At 59.6% G+C, this 22,982-nt stretch overlaps 2 protein-coding genes across 12 annotated transcripts; one reads left to right on the plus strand and one right to left on the minus strand.

Annotated features, from left to right (window-relative positions):
- Nucleotides 1-4,552: 4,552 nt before the first annotated feature.
- CPT1B (carnitine palmitoyltransferase 1B) lies at nucleotides 4,553-15,716 on the plus strand. Of its 11 annotated transcripts, none has more exons than XM_070947686.1 (20): nucleotides 4,553-4,656; nucleotides 6,399-6,528; nucleotides 7,202-7,347; nucleotides 7,716-7,855; nucleotides 8,394-8,571; nucleotides 8,740-8,841; nucleotides 9,393-9,530; nucleotides 9,675-9,752; nucleotides 9,870-9,977; nucleotides 10,430-10,514; nucleotides 10,985-11,180; nucleotides 11,333-11,518; nucleotides 12,015-12,120; nucleotides 12,290-12,406; nucleotides 13,043-13,207; nucleotides 13,321-13,455; nucleotides 14,131-14,283; nucleotides 14,423-14,536; nucleotides 15,162-15,254; nucleotides 15,431-15,716. In XM_070947686.1, the coding sequence occupies exons 3-20, from the start codon at nucleotides 7,207-7,209 to the stop codon at nucleotides 15,518-15,520; spliced, it is 2,325 nt and encodes a 774-aa protein (XP_070803787.1). In that variant the 5' UTR covers nucleotides 4,553-4,656; nucleotides 6,399-6,528; nucleotides 7,202-7,206; the 3' UTR covers nucleotides 15,521-15,716. The 11 variants fall into 11 exon arrangements, with proteins under 11 accessions (XP_070803787.1, XP_070803791.1, XP_070803784.1 ...); XM_070947683.1 differs by lacking the exon at nucleotides 4,553-4,656 and adding an exon at nucleotides 4,813-4,893; XM_070947685.1 differs by lacking the exon at nucleotides 4,553-4,656 and adding an exon at nucleotides 4,815-4,889.
- A 585-nt stretch (nucleotides 15,717-16,301) lies between these two features.
- LOC139319713 (rheacalcin-1-like) lies at nucleotides 16,302-22,320 on the minus strand. Its single transcript, XM_070947691.1, has 6 exons — nucleotides 22,288-22,320; nucleotides 17,898-17,977; nucleotides 17,666-17,760; nucleotides 17,240-17,377; nucleotides 17,020-17,125; nucleotides 16,302-16,546 (listed from the first exon to the last, which is right to left on the minus strand). Exons 2-6 carry the CDS (start codon nucleotides 17,953-17,955, stop codon nucleotides 16,431-16,433), a joined length of 513 nt encoding a protein of 170 aa, XP_070803792.1. The 5' UTR covers nucleotides 17,956-17,977; nucleotides 22,288-22,320; the 3' UTR covers nucleotides 16,302-16,430.
- Nucleotides 22,321-22,982: the final 662 nt, after the last annotated feature.

Genomic DNA, 22,982 nt, shown 5'->3' on the forward strand with positions numbered 1-22,982 from the left:
GTTCATTTGTAGAAAGCTGCATTTCACCATCATGTTTTATTTATGAATGAACAATGAATCTCACCATTGGAGGCAACTCCGGGTGGCTTCACCTTTTCATCCTCTTGAAAAAGGCGGAGGAGGGGTCTGAAGGTAGAGAGTTCAAAAGGGGGGTGGAGGGAGGGGGTCTGAAGGTTTGTGGTCCAGCAGCAGCCTTCGGGCAGGGCAGCCAAATGCTCCCCTCTCCCTACACAAGAGGAACAAGGACTTGACCTGGGGGCCCTGCCTACGTTGCAGAGATGGGAGGACCTGACTGCCCAGAGTGGATCGAGAGAAGCCCTTGCCAATTTCCCAGGGCTGGGTCCCGAGGAGAGACCAACTAGTGGACAGGCACCAAGAGGCAAGCTGAATGCCAGCTCCATTCGGCTCTCGCCAGGCCTGCGAGAGCCACAGTGGGAGGGCCACAGGTGTCTGGCTGCAAACCACTGGGGAGGGGGCTTCTACCCGCAGCTTTTCTCAGTAGATCCCAAAATCCACTCCACCCGAGGGTCCCTGTTAACATCCCTATTCCAGCCAAGGTGAGCCACCCTTGCTATTCAGTCCACCGCTGTTTATCCTGCCCCTCCAGGGATCGGCCAGCCCAGCTCTGATGCCCTCCAGATTTAGAGGGCTGCAAACCTGCCAACTTCCCCGATCCCCCTCCCCGATTCGGATTCCTATTTTTACAGCCTTCTGCCTAATTCTAGAAGCCCAATTTCGGGAGCAATTGCTGAGCTCCAAGCAAAAGAAAGCATACCTGACCTTCCCTAATCCATCCCTGAGCTTTCTGTAAACAGCCGTCCAAGGCCAGCCTGTCTCCTGCTTAAGCCTTGTGCACACGGTGTCCTTGGTTTCCTCCAAGGACACAGACAGGTGCGGCTGGCTGGCTGGCAGGGCCACGCCCAGAACAGCGGAATGAAGCCTCAGGGTAGCCCTTTTTAATCTTGCAGCCTTTGAGATGGGTGGACTTCAACTCCCAGCATTCCCCAGTCATCATGCAACTCACAAATCTTTGTGTCAGCTAAGCCAGCAGAGACATTGCTACAATATCTGGGGATAAGGTGGGTCCAGATTCCCTGCTGGAGGAAGGGGGGAGAGCCAATTCCTCAGCTCCAGCTTATGAGGCTTCAGAGGTGGACTCCAACGTCCGGAATGGACTGACCGAGTCACCCAAAGAAGAGGACAAGATAGGCATATTCTCAGATATGGGGTGGGTTGACAAAGTCCCAACACATAGTTGTGTTAACAAGAACAGAGGTGTGCAAGTACATGCTCAGCCCCCCAAGTGGGCAGAACCCCATTAGCCAGCAGGAGAACCGGGGGAGAATGTTCTCCTCCAGCAGGATCTTTGGACAAAGGCCAGAGAGACACCAGTCCAAAATGGCTCAGCGGATTGCCAATGCAATTCAATGCCTTAACAGAGGGATAGAGTCAAGATCACATGAAGTTCTACTACCACTTTACAAAGCCTTAGTAAGACCACACTTGGAATATGGCATCCAGTCCTGGTCGCCATGATACTAAAAAGATACTCTGGAAAGAGTGCAGAGAAGAAGAACAAAAATAATTAGGGGGCTGGAGGCTAAGAGATAGGAAGAATGGTGGCAGAAATTTGGTAGGTCTGGTCCTGTGATGGCAAACCTATGGCAAGCGTGCCAGAGGTGTCATGCAGAGCCCTCTCTGTGGGAACGCGTACCATCGCCAGCTGCTCTTCTGGTTTCCGGCACGCAAAAACGTCCTGAAAACATCCCGAAAAACTTCCTGAAAACAGCCTGAAAATGGCCCCCAAAACAGACATGTGCGTGCGTGCCTCAGCTGGTCTTCGGGTTTCCGGTGCTCCGGAGCGCATGCACGAGCGTTCCTGTTTGGGCACTCGGTGCCAAAAAGGTTCGCCATCCCTGGTCTAGTTGTGGGTGCTTCAAGGCTTCCCAAGAGACTGGACAACCACTGGTCTGAAATGATACAGGGCCTCCTGCTTGAGCAGGAGGTTGGACTAGAAGACCTCCAAGGTCCCATCCAGCTATTATTATTCTATTCTGTTCCATTGTCCTGCCCTGCCCTATCCTGATTGCTCTGTTTTACTCCTATCCCACTCCATTCCGTTCTCAATAGACCAAAGACCCAGAGGGGCCATTTGACAGAGAAAATGGGCTGAATAACTGCAGGTGAGATCCAGGTAGTCCTCGCTTAGCAACCGGTCCCTTATCCACCATCCAGAGCTACTGAAGGCCCCATTCTGGAGCTCTTATGGCCGCTTCAGCCACCTCTGACCCCATTTGGATGCTGGGCAACCATTTTTCACCCTCCTGACCCACAGCTGAACTCAGCATTTCCACTGCTAAGCGAGGCTATTATAAAGTGAGCTTTCACCCCTTTTACAACCCCTCTTGCCACACTTGTTAAGTGAATCTGGCTCCCAGAAGGGGAGTGACTTGGCTTCCCAGAAGGTCGCAAAGGGGGACCACGTGATCCCAGGACCATCATGAGTCACTTGACCCTGTGACCGTGGAGATACTGCAATTGTAAGTATGAAAAGCAATCATAAGTCACTTTTTCCAATGCTGTTGTAACTTCGGTCACTAAATGAAGGGCTGTAAGTTGAGGACTACTGGTGGGTAACCTTAGTAGGAATTCTTGATCTCCTGCCTTTCATTCCTTCTCAATTTGCTGATGCTGCTTCTGTTCTTTTTTTCTTTTCCACCCGCCCCACCCCCAGGCAAGGGCTCCACTCGGGCCTGGGGCTGGTGGGGCCTTTGCAGGACGATGGGCTCCTGCGGCAATTAGCAGCAGAGGAAAAGGCCCAGCAGCAACATTCACACACCCCATTGCAATCATGTGGGGGGTTATTTGAGGCTTGGTGTGTGCCACAATCTCAGATACCCCCCCCCAATGGGCTGTGTCCAGAGTTGTGGGCACCCAGCCTCTTGCCTGTTTAGAGGCCGGGTCTCCTGGGCCCCCAAGCTCAACAGCTGCAATTCAGACCAACCGTGAAATCCCCTTTGGAGGGCAGCAGTTCCCTTGGGGGGGGGCTGGGAGAGGCGAGGGGTTGGGGAGAGGCTGGCTGGCAGCAGGGGGGGCAGCCCAGGACAGCAGCTGTCCTCCCCTCCTCCCAGCCAGCCGCCCTCTCACCCAAATTCCAGCCCCTATTTATAGCACAGGGGGCCTGGCGGGACAGCCTCCTTGTTCCCGGGTGCAGCAGCCTCACGTTTTGCAGCAGAGCAGTTGCGGAGCCCCTCAATTCTGCCCTTGTTGTGCCAGGCAGGGGGCGCGTCCCTCTTGCCAGCCCTCGCTTGGCCTCTGCCACCTGGAAACCTGCCCAGGAGCTTTCCATCCTTCAGCCTGGTTTGTTGGTTAGGCAACAAATAGATAACGAAGGGAACCCTGGCTCAGCATGGGCCCAGGCGGGGCATCAGGTTGAGGGGCTCTGCTGGGGGAAGGGCTGGGTCCTCCCCCCCCCATTTGCAGCTGACCTTTAACCTGCAGCTGAGGGAGCCCCTCGCAATTCTGCCCTTCTCAGGTCTGGCCGCTTCCCTGTGCAAACGGCTTCTTGCACACCGGAAGAGCCGCGCTTCCCTTCCCCTGAGCCATTTGCTCCCTCGCTTACCCCGTTGGCTGCATGAACAGCCCGCAATGGCCCGCCAGCCGCCCCGGAGCACCGGTGGCCTTTGCTCCCTGGCCTGCCTCTGGTCCGGGAGGTAGGGAAGCGCTCGAGGCCTAAGCAGGGCACGGGTAGCCCTGGTGACGCCGGGGCCTCCCGGAAGGGCTCAATCGGACACGCGGACCAACTCAAGCGAGGCGAGGCGATGGGCTGAGCAGGGGGCCCGAGGGCTCCGCTGGGCCTTTGGCCGACCTGGGATGTGCGAGCGCCGGGACCCGCTCCTCGCCCGGGAAGCCCTGCGCCCGAGGGACGGGGGGGTCAGGCCCGGAGAGAGGCGGCGGGGAACCTGCCCAGTGCCCGCCGTGCCCGAAGCGGCGCAACGGGTCGTGGAGGGCTCCGGACGCCGCAGGCGGAGGGGGGGCGCCGGGCCTTTGCATTGCAACCCTGCCCAGGGTCACAGGCCGCCCAGCCCCGTCGGGACGCCGGTTGCTTTGCGCGCGCCTCCCTTCTCTTCTCTTCGGAGCCTAACCCAAAAAAGGAAAGGCGGGGGAGCCGAAGCGTCCGGGGGCGGGGACGGGGCCTGCGCGACGGTTGGCCGGAATCCTGGGGCCGCCGCGCGCAAAGGCCGCTGGAAAGCAACGGGAGGCGGCGGCGGCGGCGGCGGTTTGCACGCGGAAGCCCCCGCCCCGCCCCAAAGGAGAAGCCCCCCCGGCCAGCTGGCCGGGGAAGGGTCTGGGCCGCAGAATGGGGAAGGGGCGGGCCAGGCGGAGAGCGACGTGGCGGAGGCGGGTGGGGCGGTCCGTCCTCTGGGCAAACGGGCTGCGGAGTCCCGGTCGGCGCCTCGCTTTGCTCGCTCAAGCAAGCTCAGAGGGGAAAGACCGTCGGGGAAGAGCCAGAATCCTCGCCAGGGACCCCCAGGCGAGACCGGGTCGCCTGGGATTAGAAATTCCGCCTGGAGACCCCCGGAAGCTCCCCGCGTTCCTTCAGCCCCCCCCCCCCGCACTCCCTCCCGTCGGAGGAGGCGACTGGAGCTGCTTTAGGTGCTGGACGGAGCGGGCAGGGGTCGCGGGTCCGCCTCCCGCCGCCCAGGAGAGACGGGGGAGGGGCTGGAGGCGCCGCCCGCTTCCTCTTCCCAACTAGGGCGGCCGCCGCCGCCACCACCGGTGTCCGGTTACAGGAGGGCCGCCGCGTCCGATCGGGGGGAAGGAAGGGGCCAGCGGGGCGCGGCGACCGGGCTTTTCCTCCCGCGCGGACAGAGCAGCCTCCCCGTCCGGTCGGTGAGCTCCGGGTCTGCCCTGGGGGCGGGGGTCCCTGGCCCTTCGGCTCGCGCGGCGTGGCTCGCCCGGGGAGGCAGGAGGGGGCTCCGGCTCCGGTCCCCTCCCCCCGCCGCCGCCCAGAGCCGCTCAAGGGTCCCGCGGAGGGGGCTCCGAAGATGCCAGTGAGAAGTCAGGATCCAACCTTCTTCACCTTGGGAAGGTTGACGTTGGGAGCCCGATGAGTTTCCTGGCCAAAGTCCTAAGGCCCCCATTCCAAAAGATTTGCTCCTTTTAGGGTTTTGGATGCCTGAAGTCCCCGCCCCCCCCAGCCCTTGTTTGTCCCAGCTGCAGCCCCCCAGGCTGTCTTTGTGGGGACGCCCAAGGGAGGGGGAGGGTCTCACCCTTCTGGAGCAGAGCGCCTGAGGTGGCTTTCCTCGGGCAGCTGCGCTGGCAGAATCCGGGGGACGGGGAGGTCTGGGGGTCCTCTGGAAATCCCTTGGTGGGGTCTTGCTCAACAAGCGGCATCAGGGGGCAAGCCTGGACTCCAGTTTCCTGAGGGGGGGATGCAGCCCAAGAGGGTGGGCTGGCTGGGTGACAGCCTTCTCTTGATCTCCAGCAGGATGGGGGGGGGTACGACACCTGAAAATCCTAGGCTGCAAAGGAAAGGCCACTCCAGCAGTCTGTGGATTGAGGAAGGGTCTTCTGGAGGATGCGGAGGGTTGAGACACCTGCTGCCAGGCTCCGCCTCAGACCTGCTGTGAGGAGGCCGGTCACCTGGCCCCCCTGCGTAGAAATGCTGTGCCAGCTGTGAAGATTGTCCCTCCCCACTTCTGGATTGTGGCCAAGCGCAAAGAAGGATGGATTTGGGTGGATGGAAGGAAGGAAATAAGGAAGAAATGAAGGAAAAGAAGGAGGGAAAGAAGGAAATGAAAGAAAAGAGGGAGGGAGGGAGGAAGGAGGGATGGGAGGGTGGGTGGAAGGAAGGGTGGAAGGAAGAAACGAAGGAAAAGAGAAGTAAGAAGGAAAGAAAGTCAGGGTTCCTGAGTCACCTCAACTAGAATGGCTTCCTCCTGCCTGCTTCCTCCTCCCCCCCCCCTCCATCTCCCTCAATTCGCACCCGGGGTGGGGAGGAGGCAGCAGGGATGGAGGGGAGAATTCTGACGGGGCATTGAGATAGTTCTTACCTAGAATAAATAATAAAGACTTCAGAGGAAGGGGAGGCAGTTCATAATCCTTGGGGGGGGTCGGGGTGCTCTCTGTCACGAGCGTCCTCGAGGGCCCTTCTCCCTCCCAGTTGGGTCTCCCCTCCTTCCCGGCTAGGGCGCCCACCCACCCTGCGCCTGATGCCAGCCTGGAATGCCAGCCTCACGTGACGGAAACAGCCTCTCCAGCCAAGCGGCTCCTTGTGTAAACAGACGGGTGGCTGCAGATCAGCTGGCGGGGGAGGGAGGGAGGGAGGGAAGCTTTGCCCCCAGAGTCAGCCCTCATGGCAACCTTGACCCTGGTCCCTGCGTGTTTCCCCACAGGCCTAGGGGGGAAAAGGAGCAGAAGAGAGAAGGAAGCCCTCAAGCTCTGCCCCCCCCCACACACACACACACTTTCCCAGGCTCTGCCTAGAGGCTGCTGCTGACACTGAGCCTAAATCCACCTTTCCAGGTTAGCGGGATGGGGGGGCTGGAATGGGGAGGGTTTGGCTCACTGGAGGAGCCCCTTGTGTAGACCCACATAGACTCCTGAGCTGCGACCCATGGAACGACGTGGACAAGGGGTCAGGCGGAGAGGCACATGGGTGGTAAGGGAGGGGAAGCCTCCAGCAGAGGATTCCAGTTTGGGGAGCGAGAGGGGAGAAAACGGGGGTCCAGTGATGAGAAACGGTTTCTGGGGAATTCCTTGTAGTGCTGGCAGCCAGCTAGGTGGACGGTTTCCGGGGTCTCCTGGGCGCCCTTGTCCTCTTCCCCAAGGAGGTCTTGCCTCCCCCTCAGAGGCAGAATAGCCCCGGGGGGGGGGAATAGTGCTGGGGGGGATGAGGTGAGGCAGTGCCCCCCCACCCCGGTTCCCTTTTGCAGAGCAGAGTCTGGCTGTAGGGTCCCTGCCCTCGGGGACTCTTCTCCCCCACCCTTCCAGCAAGGCCTTCTTCACAGGAGTGCACTCTGCACATGCTCTGAGGGCTCTGCATGTGGAGGCACTGTATTTCTTTCCTTCCAGGGTCAATGGGATTGGAATGGGAGAGGGGAGGGGAGGTAGTAAGCTAAGTCCCACCAAGTTGTGTGAACCTCCCAAGGCGAAGCAGCAACTGGGTGAAGACCCCTGCCCAAATTCCTCCTCCCAGGCAAGATGGCGGAAGCCCACCAGGCGGTCGCCTTCCAGTTCACGGTCACTCCGGACGGGGTGGATTTCCGGCTGAGCCAGGAAGCCCTGAAGCAGATCTACCTGTCGGGCCTCCATTCCTGGAAGAAACGCTTCATCCGGCTCAAGGTCAGCTGGGAGGGCACACGGAGGAGGGGAGATCCTGGCAAAATTCGGGCAGTCCCCCCTCCATGCCTGGGGTCTTGAGAGTGAGCCAGGAGCCAGACCTTGGCCTGGCTGCTTTCCTGGGAGACCCCTCCCCTTCCCTGGCAGGCTCGGCATCTGGGGCTGGATTTGAGGGTTGCCCCACGGTCCACCCTCCTTGCTGGGACCACCCCACTTCTGCCAGGGACCCCAATTGTGTGGTTGCTCGCCTGGCTTTTACTCAGCAGAGAAGGGGGAGGCAGAGTTGCCCTTCGCTTGGGGGTTCTCTTCCCCTGTTTTTAGAGGTATGGGGGGCTTCCAAATCCCTCCCTCTGACAGGGCCGATTTCACAGAACAGCTTCCTGACCGGGGTGTATCCTGGCTCCCCCTCCGGCTGGCTGGCCATCACTGCCATGACCGTGGGCAGCACGTGGGTCCACGTGGACCTCTCCAGGGGACTGATCAGCAGAATCCAGAGGCACCTGCTCACCAGGTGAGCGCCAGTCCTGACCCCTCCCTCCCAGCGCCTGGCAGGGGAAGCACTCCAGAGCAATGTAGCTTCTGGCCCTTTGCAAGGGGGCCGTCTGAGGTGGGGTGATGGGGGGGCTCTGGGAAGACCTGGGGGTCCTGCAGCTGCAATCCCACCCTCTCAAGAGCTCAGTGCAGCGTTGGGGAGGGGGGTTGGAGGCCCAGGGGGCAGGGGAACTCCTGAAGGCAGCCGTGTCTTCCCAAGGTCTTACCCCCTCCCTCAAGGACCCTGCTTCCCCCCAGGGAGCCACCTTGACCTCTGAGCGTGGAAGTCCTCCCCCTCCTTTCCTGGGACAGCAGGGGCCTTGGAAGCTGTAAAGGATCTCAGAGGTCATCAAGCCCCCCCCACCTGCATATTGCACTCTCCTACACCATCCCCGACGGATGGCTACCCAGCCCCCCTTTGCAAACCTCCAGTGAGGGGACGCCCCCTCCCTCCAGCCACTCACCTGGCCTGCCCAGACCACCGTCCAGAAATCCCCCCTCCCTCTGTGTCCCTCCAGCTGCAGCTGCTACTTCAACCTCCGCCAGCAGACCCTGCTCAGTGCCCTGGTCTTCTCCACGGGCGTCTGGGTCCTGGGCATCTGGCTGCGCCGCCAGATGTTGAAGCTGCTGCTGTCCTACCACGGCTGGATGTTCGAGCCCCACGGCAAGACCAGCTTCAGCACCAAAGTCTGGGTGGTGAGGCCCCGGGGTCCAAGTGGGGCCCTCTCTGGCAGGGGAAGGGAAGCCTTGCCCTTCAGCTCCGTCTGGCTCTCCACAAGAAGAGGGGGCCCGGCTAGGGGCTGAGCGTGGTGGGCCAGGGGCCAGGGCCTGCCCCCTCCCCGCCTGACCGCCCTCCCCTCGCAGGTCTTGGTGAAAGTCATGTCCGGGCGCCACCCGCTGCTCTACAGCTTCCAGACCTCCTTGCCCAAGCTGCCGGTGCCCAGCGTGGGGGACACCATCCAGAGGGTAAGGGCCCAGCTGCCCTGAGCCGGAAGGGCCTCTTAGAGGTGTCGGGAGAAGGGGGTACTGCCTTGACTGTGGGTCAGGGGCTAAAGGGTCAGCGATGGCATGGGGGCAGGGAGGGTTCCCTAAGTGCCTCCTCCATGTCTGAGGGGGTCTGCCTGCAGTCCCCTGCTTCTTGCCTCTTCCTGCCGGGAGGGAGGGAGGGGGGCAGGCAGTGCCCCAGTTGCTGCTTCTGGCTGGGTGGGGCTTGGGAGCCTCCCAGAGGGGAGGCCACAACAGACCCAGAGTGTCGTGCCCCAATTTGAAAGCGGGGGCTCCATATTCCCAGAGAGAAGAGACCCCTCCTCCCAGTCCGGTCCGTGGGGCTAAAGCAGAGGCTGCCTGAGGCAGTGGGGCTTGTGCTGATGCTGGGGACCCACCAGTCTCACCCTCCCCCTTCCGCCACTGCCCAGTGGTGCCCTGGGACCCTTGCCCAGAGTCGCGGTCTCTGGGTCCAGGTGGGCCCGTGGGGGGTCGCAAGTAGTGGGCCCCAGTGCCCCTTGCTTTGCCCGCAGTATCTGGAGTCTGTGCGGCCCTTGTTGGACAAGGAGAAGTTCGAGCAGATGGACAGCCTGGCCAGGGATTTCCAGCAGAAGACGGCCCCCCGCCTCCAGAAGTTCCTAGTCCTCAAGTCCTGGTGGGCCACCAACTACGTGAGTTCCTGCATCCCCCCCCCCCACAAATCCATGGCTCGGCATGGGGCCCCTGGTCCTTGGAGCCCGGCCTGTGGAGTGAGCCTCCCCCAGGAGAGGGCCCCCACCCTGGCAGCCCCCTAAGGAAGCCCTTCTCTCCCACAGGTGAGCGACTGGTGGGAGGAGTACATCTACCTGCGGGGGAGGGGCCCCATCATGGTCAACAGCAACTACTACCTCATGGTGAGTCTCAGCCACTGGGGGGCTGGGTCAGAGCCTGGCCGGGGGGTGGGGGGGGCTCCCCTGCCTGCCTGCCAGGTCATTGGCTGTTCCCTCTCTCCTCCCCCCCTCCCCCCGCAGGACTTTCTCTACATCACCCCCACGCCCATCCAGGCTGCCCGAGCAGGCAACTGCGTGCACGCCATCCTGAAGTACCGACGCCAGTTGGACCGGGAAGAGCTTCCGCCCGTGAGTAAAAGGTTTTGGGGGAGGGGCTCCACACACAGCACTTTCCCAGAAGCCTCCTAGAGGAAAAGGTGCCCCCTCCAGAAAGGCCTGCCTGCCCCCTGGCAAAGGGTGCCCGGGCAAGGCTCCGCTTCCCTTATCCAGAGAGCCTCCCTGGGCTTGGCTGGGTTTAGGGGCTTCTTTAGAATTCCCTCCCCCCAAACTAAAAGGATCTGTTTCTCTGCTGGAAAGAGAAATTCTCCTTGCTGCCAATCGTAGCGCCCCTAGGGAAAGGAGCTGGGGGAGGGTCCCCTCCTGCCTACTTCTCTGCCACCCCCTCCCCTTGCAGAGACTCTGGTCCGCCTTGCCCGGTGCCCCTTCTCTGCTCAGACGCACCCAGGCTTCGGCCTCCTAACGCCAGGCTGAGCCCCCCGCAGCCAAGGCGCCCGAACCCCTCGGCCCGTTTCTGCCCCCAGGTGATGGCGCTGGGAGTGGTGCCCATGTGCTCCTACCAGATGGAACGGATGTTCAACACGACACGCATCCCTGGCAAAGAGGCAGGTGGGCAGCGCTGGGGGAGGAAGGCGCCAAGCGTCCCAACTTTGATCACATGACCCCAGGGATGCTGCCGTGGTCATAAGCGTGAAAAACGGCCGTAAGACACTTTTTTCAGTGCCATGAACGGCCACTAAATGGGTAGCTGTAAGTCGAGGATCATCTGTAACCACTTTGGCCTGAAATCAGCAACTGACCCAGATGGGGAGTGGGGGAGGGGAGGCCCCTGGGGGGAGATCGGCCAGTCCTCCCTTTCAACAGAGAGGCAGGAGGATTGACCCTTGACCTCAGGACCTCCCACCCTTCTTCAGGCCCATGCCAGGCCCCTGGAGCGGGGAAAAGGGGGCTGGCTGGTTTGTGGGTCAGGACCGTGGAGCAGAACTGCTGCCAGCCAGAGGTCAGGCCCCATTGCCCTTCAGGGACCACCGTGAGGGGGGGCAACCTGTCACTCATCCCCCCCCTCACCCCCCCCCCAGATTCCCTCCTGCACCTGGCTGACAGCAGGCACCTGGCAGTCTTCCACAGAGGGCGCTTCTTCAAAGTATGGCTCTACCACGGGGGGAAGCAGCTGCCACCCCGGGACCTGGAGATGCAGTTCCAGCGCATCCTGGACAACCCCTCCCCTCCGCAGCCGGGGGAACTGAGGCTGGCGGCCCTCACTGCAGGGAGCAGGTAGCCCGTGCGGGAGGGGGCCGGCGGGAAGAGGGAGCCGCCCCCTGCAGTGGGGGAGTGGGCACGACCACGGGTGCCCGCATGCGCCCGGAGCCCAGGCCCACCCTGGAGGCATGCATGGCAGCCAGGGCCCCCCTCCTCCCCACCTCCAGGGTGCCCTGGGCCGAGGCCCGTGCCAGATTCTTCAGCCGGGGCAAGAACAGGACATCGCTGGACTGCATCGACCGAGCCGCCTTCTTCCTGGTGCTGGACGAAGAGTCGCAAGGCTTCAGCCCCGAGCGGGAGGAGAGCCTCAGCGACTACGCCAAGAGCCTCCTGCACGGGCGCTGCTATGACCGGTGAGGGCATCCGGCTTCAGTTGGGCTGGGATGGCACACGGGGATTATTTATACCCTGCCTTTGCTATTTTCACAAACTGCTCAAGGCGGTTGAATCTATCCCGCACTCTTTCCTCCTCCTCCTCCTCCTCTTTTCCCCACAACAACAACAACCCTGTGAGGTAGGTTGGGCTGAGAGAGAGGAACTGGCCGGCTTTCGTGGTTAAGGCAAGACCTGAACTCACAGTTTGTTGCTTTCTAGCCACTAGACAGAACTGTTCCCTCCATCCTGGACTCCACTGTTTTCCTTTCAGGGGCTGGGCCCCTCCTGGGCTCGGGCAGAGAGCAAGAAGGGGGGCGGGACCGCTTCCTGTGCAGGGCATCTTGGTCCTGGGAACTCTGCACCCCTCCCCCCCGACACCCCCGTAGAGGGGAGGGCCTCCTCCTGGCCTCTGGGGCTTCTGGGGGTTGCCCGCAGCCCATGCCAGCTTTGGTGCAGGTGGGCTCTCTTCCCCAGGTGGTTCGACAAGTCCTTCACGCTGGTGGTCTATCCCAACGGCAAACTGGGGGGCAACGCCGAGCACTCGTGGGCCGACGCTCCTGTCATGGGGCACCTCTGGGAGGTGAGCGGCCCTGTCGGTCTCCCTGGGGGGGGTCCCTGCCAAGGGCCACAGCCTGTCCATTTCCTCAGCACTGCTTGGGGACAGGCTGGCTAAGGCTGATGGGAACGGGAGTGGGAGGCCAGAGCAAGCTGCCTTTTCTCTCCCTCCCTTCCTTCCTCTCGCTGCCCAGTTCATGCTGGCGACAGACCAGATCCAGCTGGGTTACTGCAATGGCGGCCACTGCCACGGGGTGCCCAACACCGATCTTCTCCCCCCGCAGCGTTTGATGTGGGACCTTCCAGAAGAGGTGGGTCTGGTGGCTGTCCAGAGTGGGGCCACTGAAAGGCGCTCAGTGGGAAGAGGGTGGGTTCTTCCCCTGCCCCTCGCGAGAACTACTCTGCCCAGGAAGCAGGTGGGAGACCCCCACAACAGGCTCCATTCTGAAAACATCCCTCTGGGGGTGTGATGGTTGTCGAGGGGCTCCTTGGAACAAAGAAACTCTGCCCAGCCTTAGGCTCCTCAGTTAGGATGGGGCCCGTGAGGCCATCCAGTCCAGCCTCCTGTTGAGTGCAGAGATCCCCGTTAAAGCCTCATGGCTGATTCAAGGAGCAAAGACCTCCCTTATAGAAGGCTGGCACAGGCTGGCACGCCAGAGAGCTACTCTGGGTCAAATGGGACGTTGTGGTTGTGGGTAGTCAGGTTGTGGGTAGTCCACCGTAAACGTGGTACGCTTTGCAAGCCAGAAGGTGGTTTATTGATTTCTTCTGGTGTGCTACAAAGACCCCGGGATGGCATTCTGCTGGCACAGGGTGAGGGTTCATCCTCGGCTCCTCTCCATTTGGCTGGAGAAATTCACACAGAGGGAGGGAGCCCCTCCCGCCGGGGCTCCTGGATGCCCCCCCCCGCCCTCCCGCCTGCAGTTTCAGGCTGCCTCTCCCCGCAGTGCATCCAGACCATCGATGCGTCGTACAGCGAGGCCCGAGCGCTGGCGGAGGAAGTGGACTTCTGCTGCTTCTGCTTCAGCGCTTTCGGCAAAGGGCTGATCAAGAAATGCCGGACCAGCCCCGACAGCTTCATCCAGATCGCCCTGCAGCTGGCAAACTTCCGGGTGAGGAGGGGGCCCCAGGCTCTCAGGCTGCCAAGGGGAGCTACGGGGAAGCCATGGTCGTGGTGAGGGTTTTGTATTCCTCATCCAGCTCCTCCTCCTCCTGCCCCATCCAGGACAGGGGCCACTTCTGCCTCACCTACGAGGCCTCCATGACGCGGCTCTTCCGTGAGGGCCGGACGGAGACCGTGCGCTCCTGCACCAGCGAGGCGACGGCCTTCGTGCTCAGCATGAGCGACCCGAACTGCAGCGTGAGCCCCCCGCTCGTTTGGCCCCACCCTACCCCACCTGCAGCCTGCCACTGCCTTTCATGGGGCGTCGCAGAAGCCCCAGAGAGCCTCGGGAGGGGGTGCAAAGTGGCATCTCCCGCCCAGCCCCAGGAGGATGGGGGTGCTTTCCCCGAAAGGGGTGGGGTGAAGGTTGCGGTTCCAGGGGATCCCACGGATCGCAGCCTGGTGGTTGTCCAGCTTTTCTGCTATGGGCACCCACCACGGGCAGTGGCCGGAATTAAACTCCAGGGCATTTCAGACGCAGCTGCCTGGTGCCCCCTTGCACAGTTGCCTCTCCAGCCGTCTGGCCAGGGGGAGGATGGGTGTGCCGAGCAGGTGGGAAACTTCGACACCTCCAGAGCTCTAAACTTGGGCTCAGTAGGGCTGCATGGAAATGGTGCCCCCGTGAACGTGGGACCCCCTAAGCAAGGGAAGCTCCTTCATCACTCGGAGGAAGATGGGGAGGGGGCTTGTGGTGGGATCCCGATAGAGGCAGGGTCAGGATAGAGAAGGGAGGCTGGGGAAAGGTGGCCCAACATGACTCTAGCACAGGAGGCGTCTTGGCAGCGCCTGAAACTGCCCACCCTGGAGGGGCCAAACAGCTGATCAGGCTGGGCATCACCCTCTTCTCCCCCCCCCAACCTGGTCTCCCTGTAGCCCCTGGACCGGCTGCAGCTCTTCCGGGCAGCGGCCGAGAAGCACCAGCAGATGTACCGCCTGGCCATGACGGGGGCCGGCATTGACCGGCATCTCTTCTGCCTCTACGTGATGTCGCGCTACCTCGGGGTGAAGTCTCCCTTTCTGGACAAGGTGATGGGGGGACCTGGCCGTGGGGCCCCAGGCTTTGTGGGGGGCTCTGCAGGTGGCCGCCCTGTGGGGCTGCGGTTTGAGAGGGAAGAGAAGCTGGCCTTGCTGGGGCTGACCCGTCCTCTTCCCCCCCCCTCCACAGGTGCTGTCCGAGCCCTGGCGCCTCTCCACCAGCCAGACCCCCCAGCAGCAGATCAAGATGTTCAGCCTGGAGGCCCATCCGGACTACGTCTCCTCTGGCGGGGGCTTTGGGCCGGTGAGGGGGGCCGGCCAGCTGGAGCAGGGGGGGGGAGGCAGGGAAGGGACAAAGGCTGTGCAGAGGGTCCTGGGTCTCTCGGGAGAGAGGGAGGGGGGAGGAGGGAGTGCCAGAGTCGATTGCACCGAGGTTGGTGGGAACGAGTTATGTGTCCCGAGGGCAAAAGCTGCCAAGGGACTTTTCCCTAAAAACTCCCGCTTGAGTCCATGCCCGGGGATGATGGGCAGCAGGACGAAAGGAGGCTGCAATGGCCTTGCCCCACATGCTTTGCCCACTTCCCGGGGGCTGCACCAACCCAATCATGGGGATCTTTCATCCATGAATGGAGGGCCTGGCCCCTCCTGGCTTTGGGGATGAGTCAAAATCTGCCCAGCGTTGCCACCTTCTGGTGGAATGGAGGGGCCTTTGCCCAGGGAGAGCACCCTCCCTGCCCTGCCTGTTTTGGAAGGAAGGTGGGGCATGAGAGGACTTTGCTTCTTTGGGACAGGACGAAATGCAGGCGCGAGACAGAAGAGCCGGAAAGGAGGGGGGGAGGGCTCTGGCAAGGCACACCAGGGGTTCCTCCTCCCTTTGCCTTGGTCCTCCGGTCTTAGCGTGGCCCCCTCGGTGTCCCTCCCCCCTGCAGGTGGCGGACGATGGTTACGGGGTCTCCTATATCATTGCTGGTGAGAACCTGATCACGTTTCATGTTTCCAGCAAGGTCTCCAGCCCTGAAACGGTGAGTGTGGCCAAGGAAAGGCTGGTGGGCTGAGGGGGAGGAAGGAAGGCCAGTGCCCGGCCCTTTGGAAGACCCTTCAGGGGGCCCCTCGGCCACGGAGCATCCCCTTCCCCGGCCTGCCTCTGTGGCCCTCAGGTGCTGCCTTGAGTGATGCCTCTTCTCTCTCCCCCCCCCAGGACTCCAAGCGCTTTGGGGGGAACATCCGTCAGGCCATGGTGGACATAGCTGCCCTGATGGACGTGCAGCCCAGGCGAATGGCCCGCTGAGCTGGGGGGCCTTTGCCGAGAGCCACAAGAAAGCAGCAGCCAGCTTCGGAGAGGCCGTACTGGGCATCGTCGAGCCTGGTGCCAGCCGGCCGGCTGCGCCTCCTGCCCTGCAGAGCTGCCCTGTGGGTGCATCATGGATTTGGGGGGGGGGAGTCAGAGCGGTTGCCCTGTGATGTCACTCATAAAGGAGGATTGTTTTGGGGACCCCCTTGTGTGAAGCCACCTGATTTTGCCTGGGGTGTTCCTTCCTCTGAAGCTTTAGGGCTGGGGCAGAGGCCCCATCACGAAGGTCAGGCCAGACCCGGAGGCAGCCGTGCCCACTGGTTGTGCAGAGCCCTCTTCCCCGCCTGCTCCCCGGCAGAAGATGGGGGCAGCCGAGGCCCTCTTGCTCTGGAGAGCCCTTCCTGGTTGCCTGGGGTGTGTGCTATGCTTCCCCTGTGCCCCCCCAGAACAAGTGCCCCAGCTGGAGCACAGGGCCCCCCCTCCCTCCTCAGCAATGGGTATCTCCTCCGGTGGGGTTGGGGGCACACGACATCATCTTGGCCAAGGATGGAAGTGCAGCAGATGCAGGAAACCGCACAGGTGGCCATTGGGGGGGGGGTGTCTCCCCACCCGACCTGATGGAGGAGTGCAGTCTACAAGATAGTGAAGCAACCCCAAGATGGCAGGCCTTCAACTGCCATATCAGATGGGGGGGGGCTAAATGGGTAGGATCTACCCCCCCACCCCCCGCAAGGGCAGCAGCCCCAAAGCAGACCCTGAATCCCAGCCTATGCTCAGAAGGGGTTTATTGTGAGATGCTGCGGAGGCCTTGGGGGGGAAGGGAGGATGGACAGAGGGAGGGGCAGGCAGGGGCACAGGAGGGGCTCTGGGCTTTGGCCATGACGGGGGCGGGGGGGAGGAGGCAGAATCAGGGCTGGCCAGGCTGGCCTCCCTGCGAGGCCTGGGTGGGGGCAGCCACTGCCAAGCTCTTGCAGAGGAAGGGGTTCCGGTCGTAGCAGGAGTCGTCGTCCCACAGCATGAACCCTGGAAAGAAAAAGGGGGGTCAGGTCTGGGGAGGGGGCTGGGAGCTGCCAGCAGGCTTTTCCAGGAGGGGTCCCTCACCAAGCCCTGATGGACCCTTGGCCACTGGTTAGCCTTGAGCCACCTGCGAAGGGAAGGCTGCCAATCCTGCGCTGCCATCCTGGGCACTAACCAGCCAGGTCAATGGGGAAGCCAGGCTCACTTAGCAACTGACAGAGTTGTCAAATGGGGCAAAACTCATTTAACAACCGTTTCACTTAACAACAGAAATTTTGGGCTGAACTGTGGTCGAGGTATTGTACAGTCCCCCCTCAGGTTTTGGGAACTGGGAGGGGATCTTTAGAGACCGGTTAAATGGGAGTCCTTTTGCCCCATTTCAGTGGAATTCCTCGTGGCAGGGAGTTCCACAGACAAGCACAGGACATCCTTCTGGAGATTGGAGCCCGCTCCCCCGCCTTCTGGCCCTGGGCCCTTACCGTAAGAGTCATCCAGGGCAGCGCAGGTCTTCCAGGAGCGGCGGTAATGCTTTTCCCAGGCGGTGTAGCCCACGGGGCTGCCGTCCACCCAAGCCCAGGTCCGGCTCTAGAGGCAGAAGCCAACCCATTGAGACTGGTCACTGGAGGAAGAAGCCGGGGGGGGCAGAGTCCCAGGGGGCAGAGGGAGCAGGGGCACCACAAGCCACCCCAGGTCACTCACGTTGGATGGGAGGAAGAGCCCCAGCCAGACGTCCTCGCGCTCCCACCATTGAGCCTTTGTCAGGAAGTTGGCCACGGCTTGGTGCTCCTCACGGGTCTGGATGGAGGCCAGGTGGCCATTGTGGCTTTGGCAGAAGGTCTGGGGGAGGGCAGAGATTGGCAGAGATGCTGCAGAGGAAGCCGGCTGCCTGCCCTCGAGGTGGCTCAGCCGTGGTCATTTGAAGATGGGGGGACTTCAACTCCCAGAATTCCCCGGCCAGTGGGAGAAGCTGCGGGTCTCGGCCGTTGCCTCCTTCTCCTGGCATTGCCCCAGCAGCCACGGGGTGGGCAAGGCTGAACCTCTGGCAGTGCCACTGCATATCCCCAGATGCAAGGGGCCCAATCCCAGCCAGGCCCCCCTCCCCTCCCCTCCCCTGCCCTGACTCACCTCAGCCTGTTGCCAGTTCACCTCCTGCTCAAAGTAACCGTAGCAGTGGCCGTTGTAGGAGAGCCAGCCGCCGGGGCAGAGGTCAGCTTGGGCATCTGCAAGGGCAGGAAAGGGGTGAGGCCCTGAATGCCCACAGGTTGGCTTTGCTCCCAGGAAGTGGAACGGCAAAGCCCATCAGAGGAACGGGGGAGCCCCCTCCCCTCTTTCAGTCACAGGGGGATCGGACACTCACCGGCCGCAAAGGGTACAAGCACCAGGCAGATCAAGAGGCCGAGGCTGAAAGGGGCCATCCTGCGATTCTTCCAATCCAAGCTGGGTAAAGAAAGAGAAGGCGTGAGGGGAGAGGGAGGAGGGGACCACCACCCACCAGGCCTGGCTGGTAGAAAATAGAAAATGGGACAAGAAAGGCTCCCCTGTCTCCATCTCTTTCCTTCCCTCTACCCTTACCTGCCCAGGTGTGGCAGCAGCTGATTTCGTTCTGCACTCCTGGGGACTCAAATGCTCAACTGAAGAGAACTCCCCACTGTCACGAACTTTTATTTCAAGCCCCCCCCTTTGCTGCCATGGGACCCTGATACACACCCCCTTCCACAACTCATACACAGAAACTGTTGCTAAGTTATGGATTTTTGTTTCCCCTCCCTCCCCCCCCCCCAAAAAAAATAAGCAAGCCTGTGAGGATGGGGGCCGAGGAGGATCTGTATGGGCACAAAAACACACAGCAGCTTAGTTTGATTGAAAAATCTCTCCTTTTGCTCCAGGGCTTGTAACTTTTCATGGGTTTTCTATTTTTCTTAATGGAATTATCCAAAGGGAAATAGTATAGTATTTAAGAGTAATAACAGAACAACCAAGTTGGAAGGGACCTTGGAGGTCTTCTAGTCCAACCCCCTGCTCAGACAGGAAGGCCTACACCATTCCAGGCAAAAGGGGGAGTATACTCTGGGGAAGTATTTGGGAAGGATAAAACAGCCAGCAAAGATCATCCTCAACTTGCAACTATTTGCTGAGTGACGGTTCAAAGTGGCCCTTGCAGCTTCTCAGTGGCCACGTGCTCAAAATCGGGCCCTTGGCAACTGACTTAGGACTGGAATTGTGATCCCCTTTTTGCAACCTTCTGACAAGCAAAGTCAACGGGGAAGCCGGATTCACTTAACGACCCTGCAAGAAAGGTCGTAAAATGGTGCAAAATTAACCAAATCCTCACATTTGTAACCGTCAAAGCACCTCCAGGATCAAGGCAATGTTTCATGACGTGCCCAATTTTACAACTCTTTTTCCCATGGTTGTCAAGTGAATCATGTTTGTCAGAAAGCGGCGATCATGGGACCCACCCAGGGACGGCCCTGGGAGATGTACCTGCCACCTGCCAAGTGCCCCCTGGGGACGCTCTGATGTAAGTGTGAGGACGAGTCGTAAGCTGCTTTTTTCAGTGCCATTGTAACCAAATGGTCACTAAACGAATGGTTGCAAGTTGAGGATTTCTTGTGCAGGAATAAAAGCACAGATAGTCCTCGACTCAACAACCACAATTCAGGCCAAAATGTTTGTTGCTGAGTGAGACATTTGTTAATTTTGCACCATTTTTTTGCCATGGTTGTTAAGTGACACCTCAGCCCTGGAGCAAAATGAGAGATTTGCGAATCAAACTCTAAGCCGCTGTGTGTTTTTGTGCCAGTACAGATCCTCCTCGGCCCTGAACCTCACAGGTTTGCTTATCTTAGGGAGAAAAACAAAATTCTCGTAACTTAACAACGGTTTCTGTGTATAAGGAAGTGTATAAGGAAGTGTGTATCACAAAGTGGGGGGCGGTTGAAATAAAAGATTGTGAAGATGTGGAATTATATCAATTATCTCAGTTGAGCATGTAAGTCCCCAGGAGTGCGGAATGAAATCAGCTAATGCCACACCTGGGCAGGTAAGGTTAGCGTGAAGGAAAGAGATGGAGACAGGTAGCCCTTTCCCATAATTCGAATGAGGGCAGGAAGGATGTAAAAAGAACACCTTGAGAAGTGTCATTTAAAGCAGTTGCATTCTTTTAGTGCCATGTGCTATTCTACCATATCACCCAAGGGCTGTGCATGTTTTTCAGACCAGCTTAGGTGTGAAATACTATAAATGCACATAGGAACATTGATTAGAAATGATAAAATAGTGGGTAGTTTCTGAAAATTGACAGAATGCAAGATCTGTAGCTCGGGATTGAGCTGTGGAGTCCTTGGTGCTCTCTGAATTTGGGGATTTCCTTCCAGACCTTTCATGACCCAACTAGGGAAAATCATCAGTGCTTGTTGGTAATGAAATCTCTGCATGAAAGGAATAATTGCAGACTACAGGAACCATTTGCACCACTCAGGTGACCCTGAGGACACAGATAAACCAAGTGCCTCAACGACCCTCTAAAAGGATGCAAATGACCAGCTGTCCGCAAGGAGTATAAATCCTTCCGTTCCCCACTATCCTGTCAGAGCTGAAGAAGCTTCTTGGATGAGAAGCAAAACGTCTTCAAAAGAAAAAACAAGAAAGTCCCGTTGCTTCCTGAAAATGCACCTTTGGGACAACAGAATCTCTACAGACACTGCAAGAAAGCCACCAACCACAGAGAGCCCCAAGCACCGCACAATTTCTGGGAAAGTGACTGAAAAATAGTTTGGAGTTGGGTTTTCTAGGTTATTGGATTACATATACATAGTTGGGCTCAGAGACAACAGAAAAAATAACACAACGTTTTATCCGGAGCCTTGTGGGTGTCTGCAGGTGTTGGCTTTCCCGGACTCTTTCCTTGTGTAACCTAAGCGTCAGGAGTAGCTTCCTGGTAACAGGTGTGGCATCTTTGGCACGGATTGAAATAACTGTCTGCAGCTGTGATTTGCACACTCGGCTCATGTTATCTTCTCTGCATGAGGAAAGATATATGCATACTGTACACGCCTACATATATTGAGAATTAGATCAAGGCCCATTAGGTAAAGGTTGCCCTGGCTCGACCGTCTCAGCTCTCTGCACATCTACCTAGTCCTGGAGTCTTAGATGTAGACGTTGAAACCTGAGGTTGGACGCAGGAAAAGCAGCAGCGGGCAAGAATCACGGAGCAAACGGGGTTCTGAGGAGCGGCGCTCAGTGCAGCCTGGACTCTTCTAGTTGCTTTTCATCCCTAGCGAGGCCGAAGTAGATTTTTTTCCCCCTTTGGTATGAAAGCTGTATCGCAGCCAGCTTGCCTACGGAATCTTTGGGCGGCCAAATAGAGCCCTTGTAGTGCAGCAGACTAAAGCACTGTTATTAACATCTGCTGCTTGCAATTACTGCAAGTTCAAATCTCCCCAGGCTCAAGGCTGACTCAGCCTTCCATCCTTTCTAAAATAGGTGAAATCAGGACCCAGTTTGTGGGGGCAATAAACTGACTTTGTATAAATATACAAATGGATGAAGGCTATTGCTTAGCGCATTGTAAGCCGCCCTGAGTCTCCGGAGAAGGGCGGCATATGAATCAAATTAAAAAAAAAAATCATGGGTGTCAGTTCCGCTGCATTGTTGAAAAAAAAGGTGGGGAAACCCTTCCAATTTCCCTGGTAATTGCCAGGCGTCAACAAGGAATCCAGGACATTCAAACCGAAGGCGTGTCTGGGTGTGTCCGTCCCATAGAAAGGAACCTTCTTTCCGATCCCGCTGCCTGCCAGCGCCGCACCTCCCCCCCCAGCCCCCGAGCGCCACCACGGCTCGACAGAAGCCCAGCCCTCGGTGCGTAGAGTGGCTGCCGGGAGGCGCGGCTACGTGTCCCTTGCAGCGACCCTCCCCTGGTAAAAGTCTCCTATGCGAATCGCCCGGGTCGCGGGGCCAGAGGTGGAGGGCAGGCGGGAGGCCAGCCCAGTCTAAAGGCCCGCTGTTTGTCGGCTGTGGCTGGAAGACCGGGGCTAGAGGGGGCGGGCATGTGGCGGAGGCGAAGTGGCCCATTCCGGGTCTCAGATCTCTCCCGCCTTCTCTTGGATCTCTCCGAGGTGCTGAGGTCCAGCCGCTGGCCGGGCTAAGCCGCAGCTGGAGTTGATTTGGGGCTGGCAAGTAGGGACGGCCCTCCCACTTCTCCCTCCCTTTGGGCAGAAAGGGCCGGGAACTGGGCCATCGGGCGTCTGGAGGGGCGCTCAACGCCGAGAGCGCCAGGCGCACCTCGAAGAGCCCAATGCCACCGGGCGTCTCGGGAGGGGAGCTGCCTAGCAGGCAGAATGGAGTTCGATCTGGTAGAAAGCGAGCTTCGCCCTGGCGCCCTCCAGATGCGTCTCCCCGACCTTCCTCGCTCGGGGTGTTTGAAGGGGGTCGGGGGGCTCTGCAGCTGGGAAAGCCACGGGAGAGCCCACCCTCCGCCAGCCGAGCGCGCGGGCCTCTTGGCCAGGCTTGGCCGCCGCGGCTAGTGCGGGTTGCCCCGGGGGTCACAGCTGACCCCACCCCAAGGCAAGCCTCTGCTGCTTGCCCCGCTGAGCCGGGAACCTCAAAGTGGATGGAGGGAAGAGACCTGCTGCCATGCCCCGGATGCGGGAGGCTTCGCGATGAAACAGCGGGTCCTTCGACTCGCCCCCTACGCTCGACGAATGGAAGCCGCGATGGGTCGGAAGAGGACGGAGGGCACTCACCGGTCCTGTCGCGCCGGGAGGAGAGCAAGCCCTGGGCAGCCGAAGCGGAGAGAAGAAAAGAGGAGCGGCTTTCCCGGGCTTTATAAGCCGACCTGCCCCGCCCCTGCCCGGCAGCTGTCAGTGCCGCCCCCTCCCCCGCACGGAGAGCTCCGACAGGGTGGTCCCCCCCGAGCAGTCGGGGATCGTCGCTGCTTATCGGGAGCTCCGTGGCAGGCAGGGAGATGGAAGGGAGGCTGGCTGCAGGCTCAGGACCCCGGAACCCCCGTTTCCATATTGTAGGAGTCTGCATACGTGCAGGAATTTCCCTATCTTGGAAGGCAAACCTCAGATAAAGAAAGTTAGTGCACAGCAGCAGGCCAAGAAATGGCAGTAGGAAAATATTTACTATAAATCTATAGATAAGAGGAGCAAGAGAAGAGGAAGTGGGATATATGTTAGACCTTAACTATAGATAAACATTATAAGTGCTTAAGCAAACAGTAAAAGTTAACCAAGGATCTTATGATTTTAGTTGCTTGGAAGACTTTTGTGAACCAATAAGATGCTGACAAGTACTCTGTAGCTGAAAGTAACAAACTATATAATGTCATTCTGTAAAGCAATAAACAGCACCTATATCCTCAACCTTTCTATGTGTGGTCACTCAACACCATACGCACCCCACCGTCCTCCTCCACCTTCCCCCAGGAGAGGCG

This window comes from Pituophis catenifer, unplaced genomic scaffold (genome assembly GCF_029215685.1).
Source record: "Pituophis catenifer annectens isolate HBS135680 unplaced genomic scaffold, rPitCat1.0.hap2 SCAF_7, whole genome shotgun sequence".
NCBI lineage: Eukaryota > Metazoa > Chordata > Lepidosauria > Squamata > Colubridae > Pituophis > Pituophis catenifer.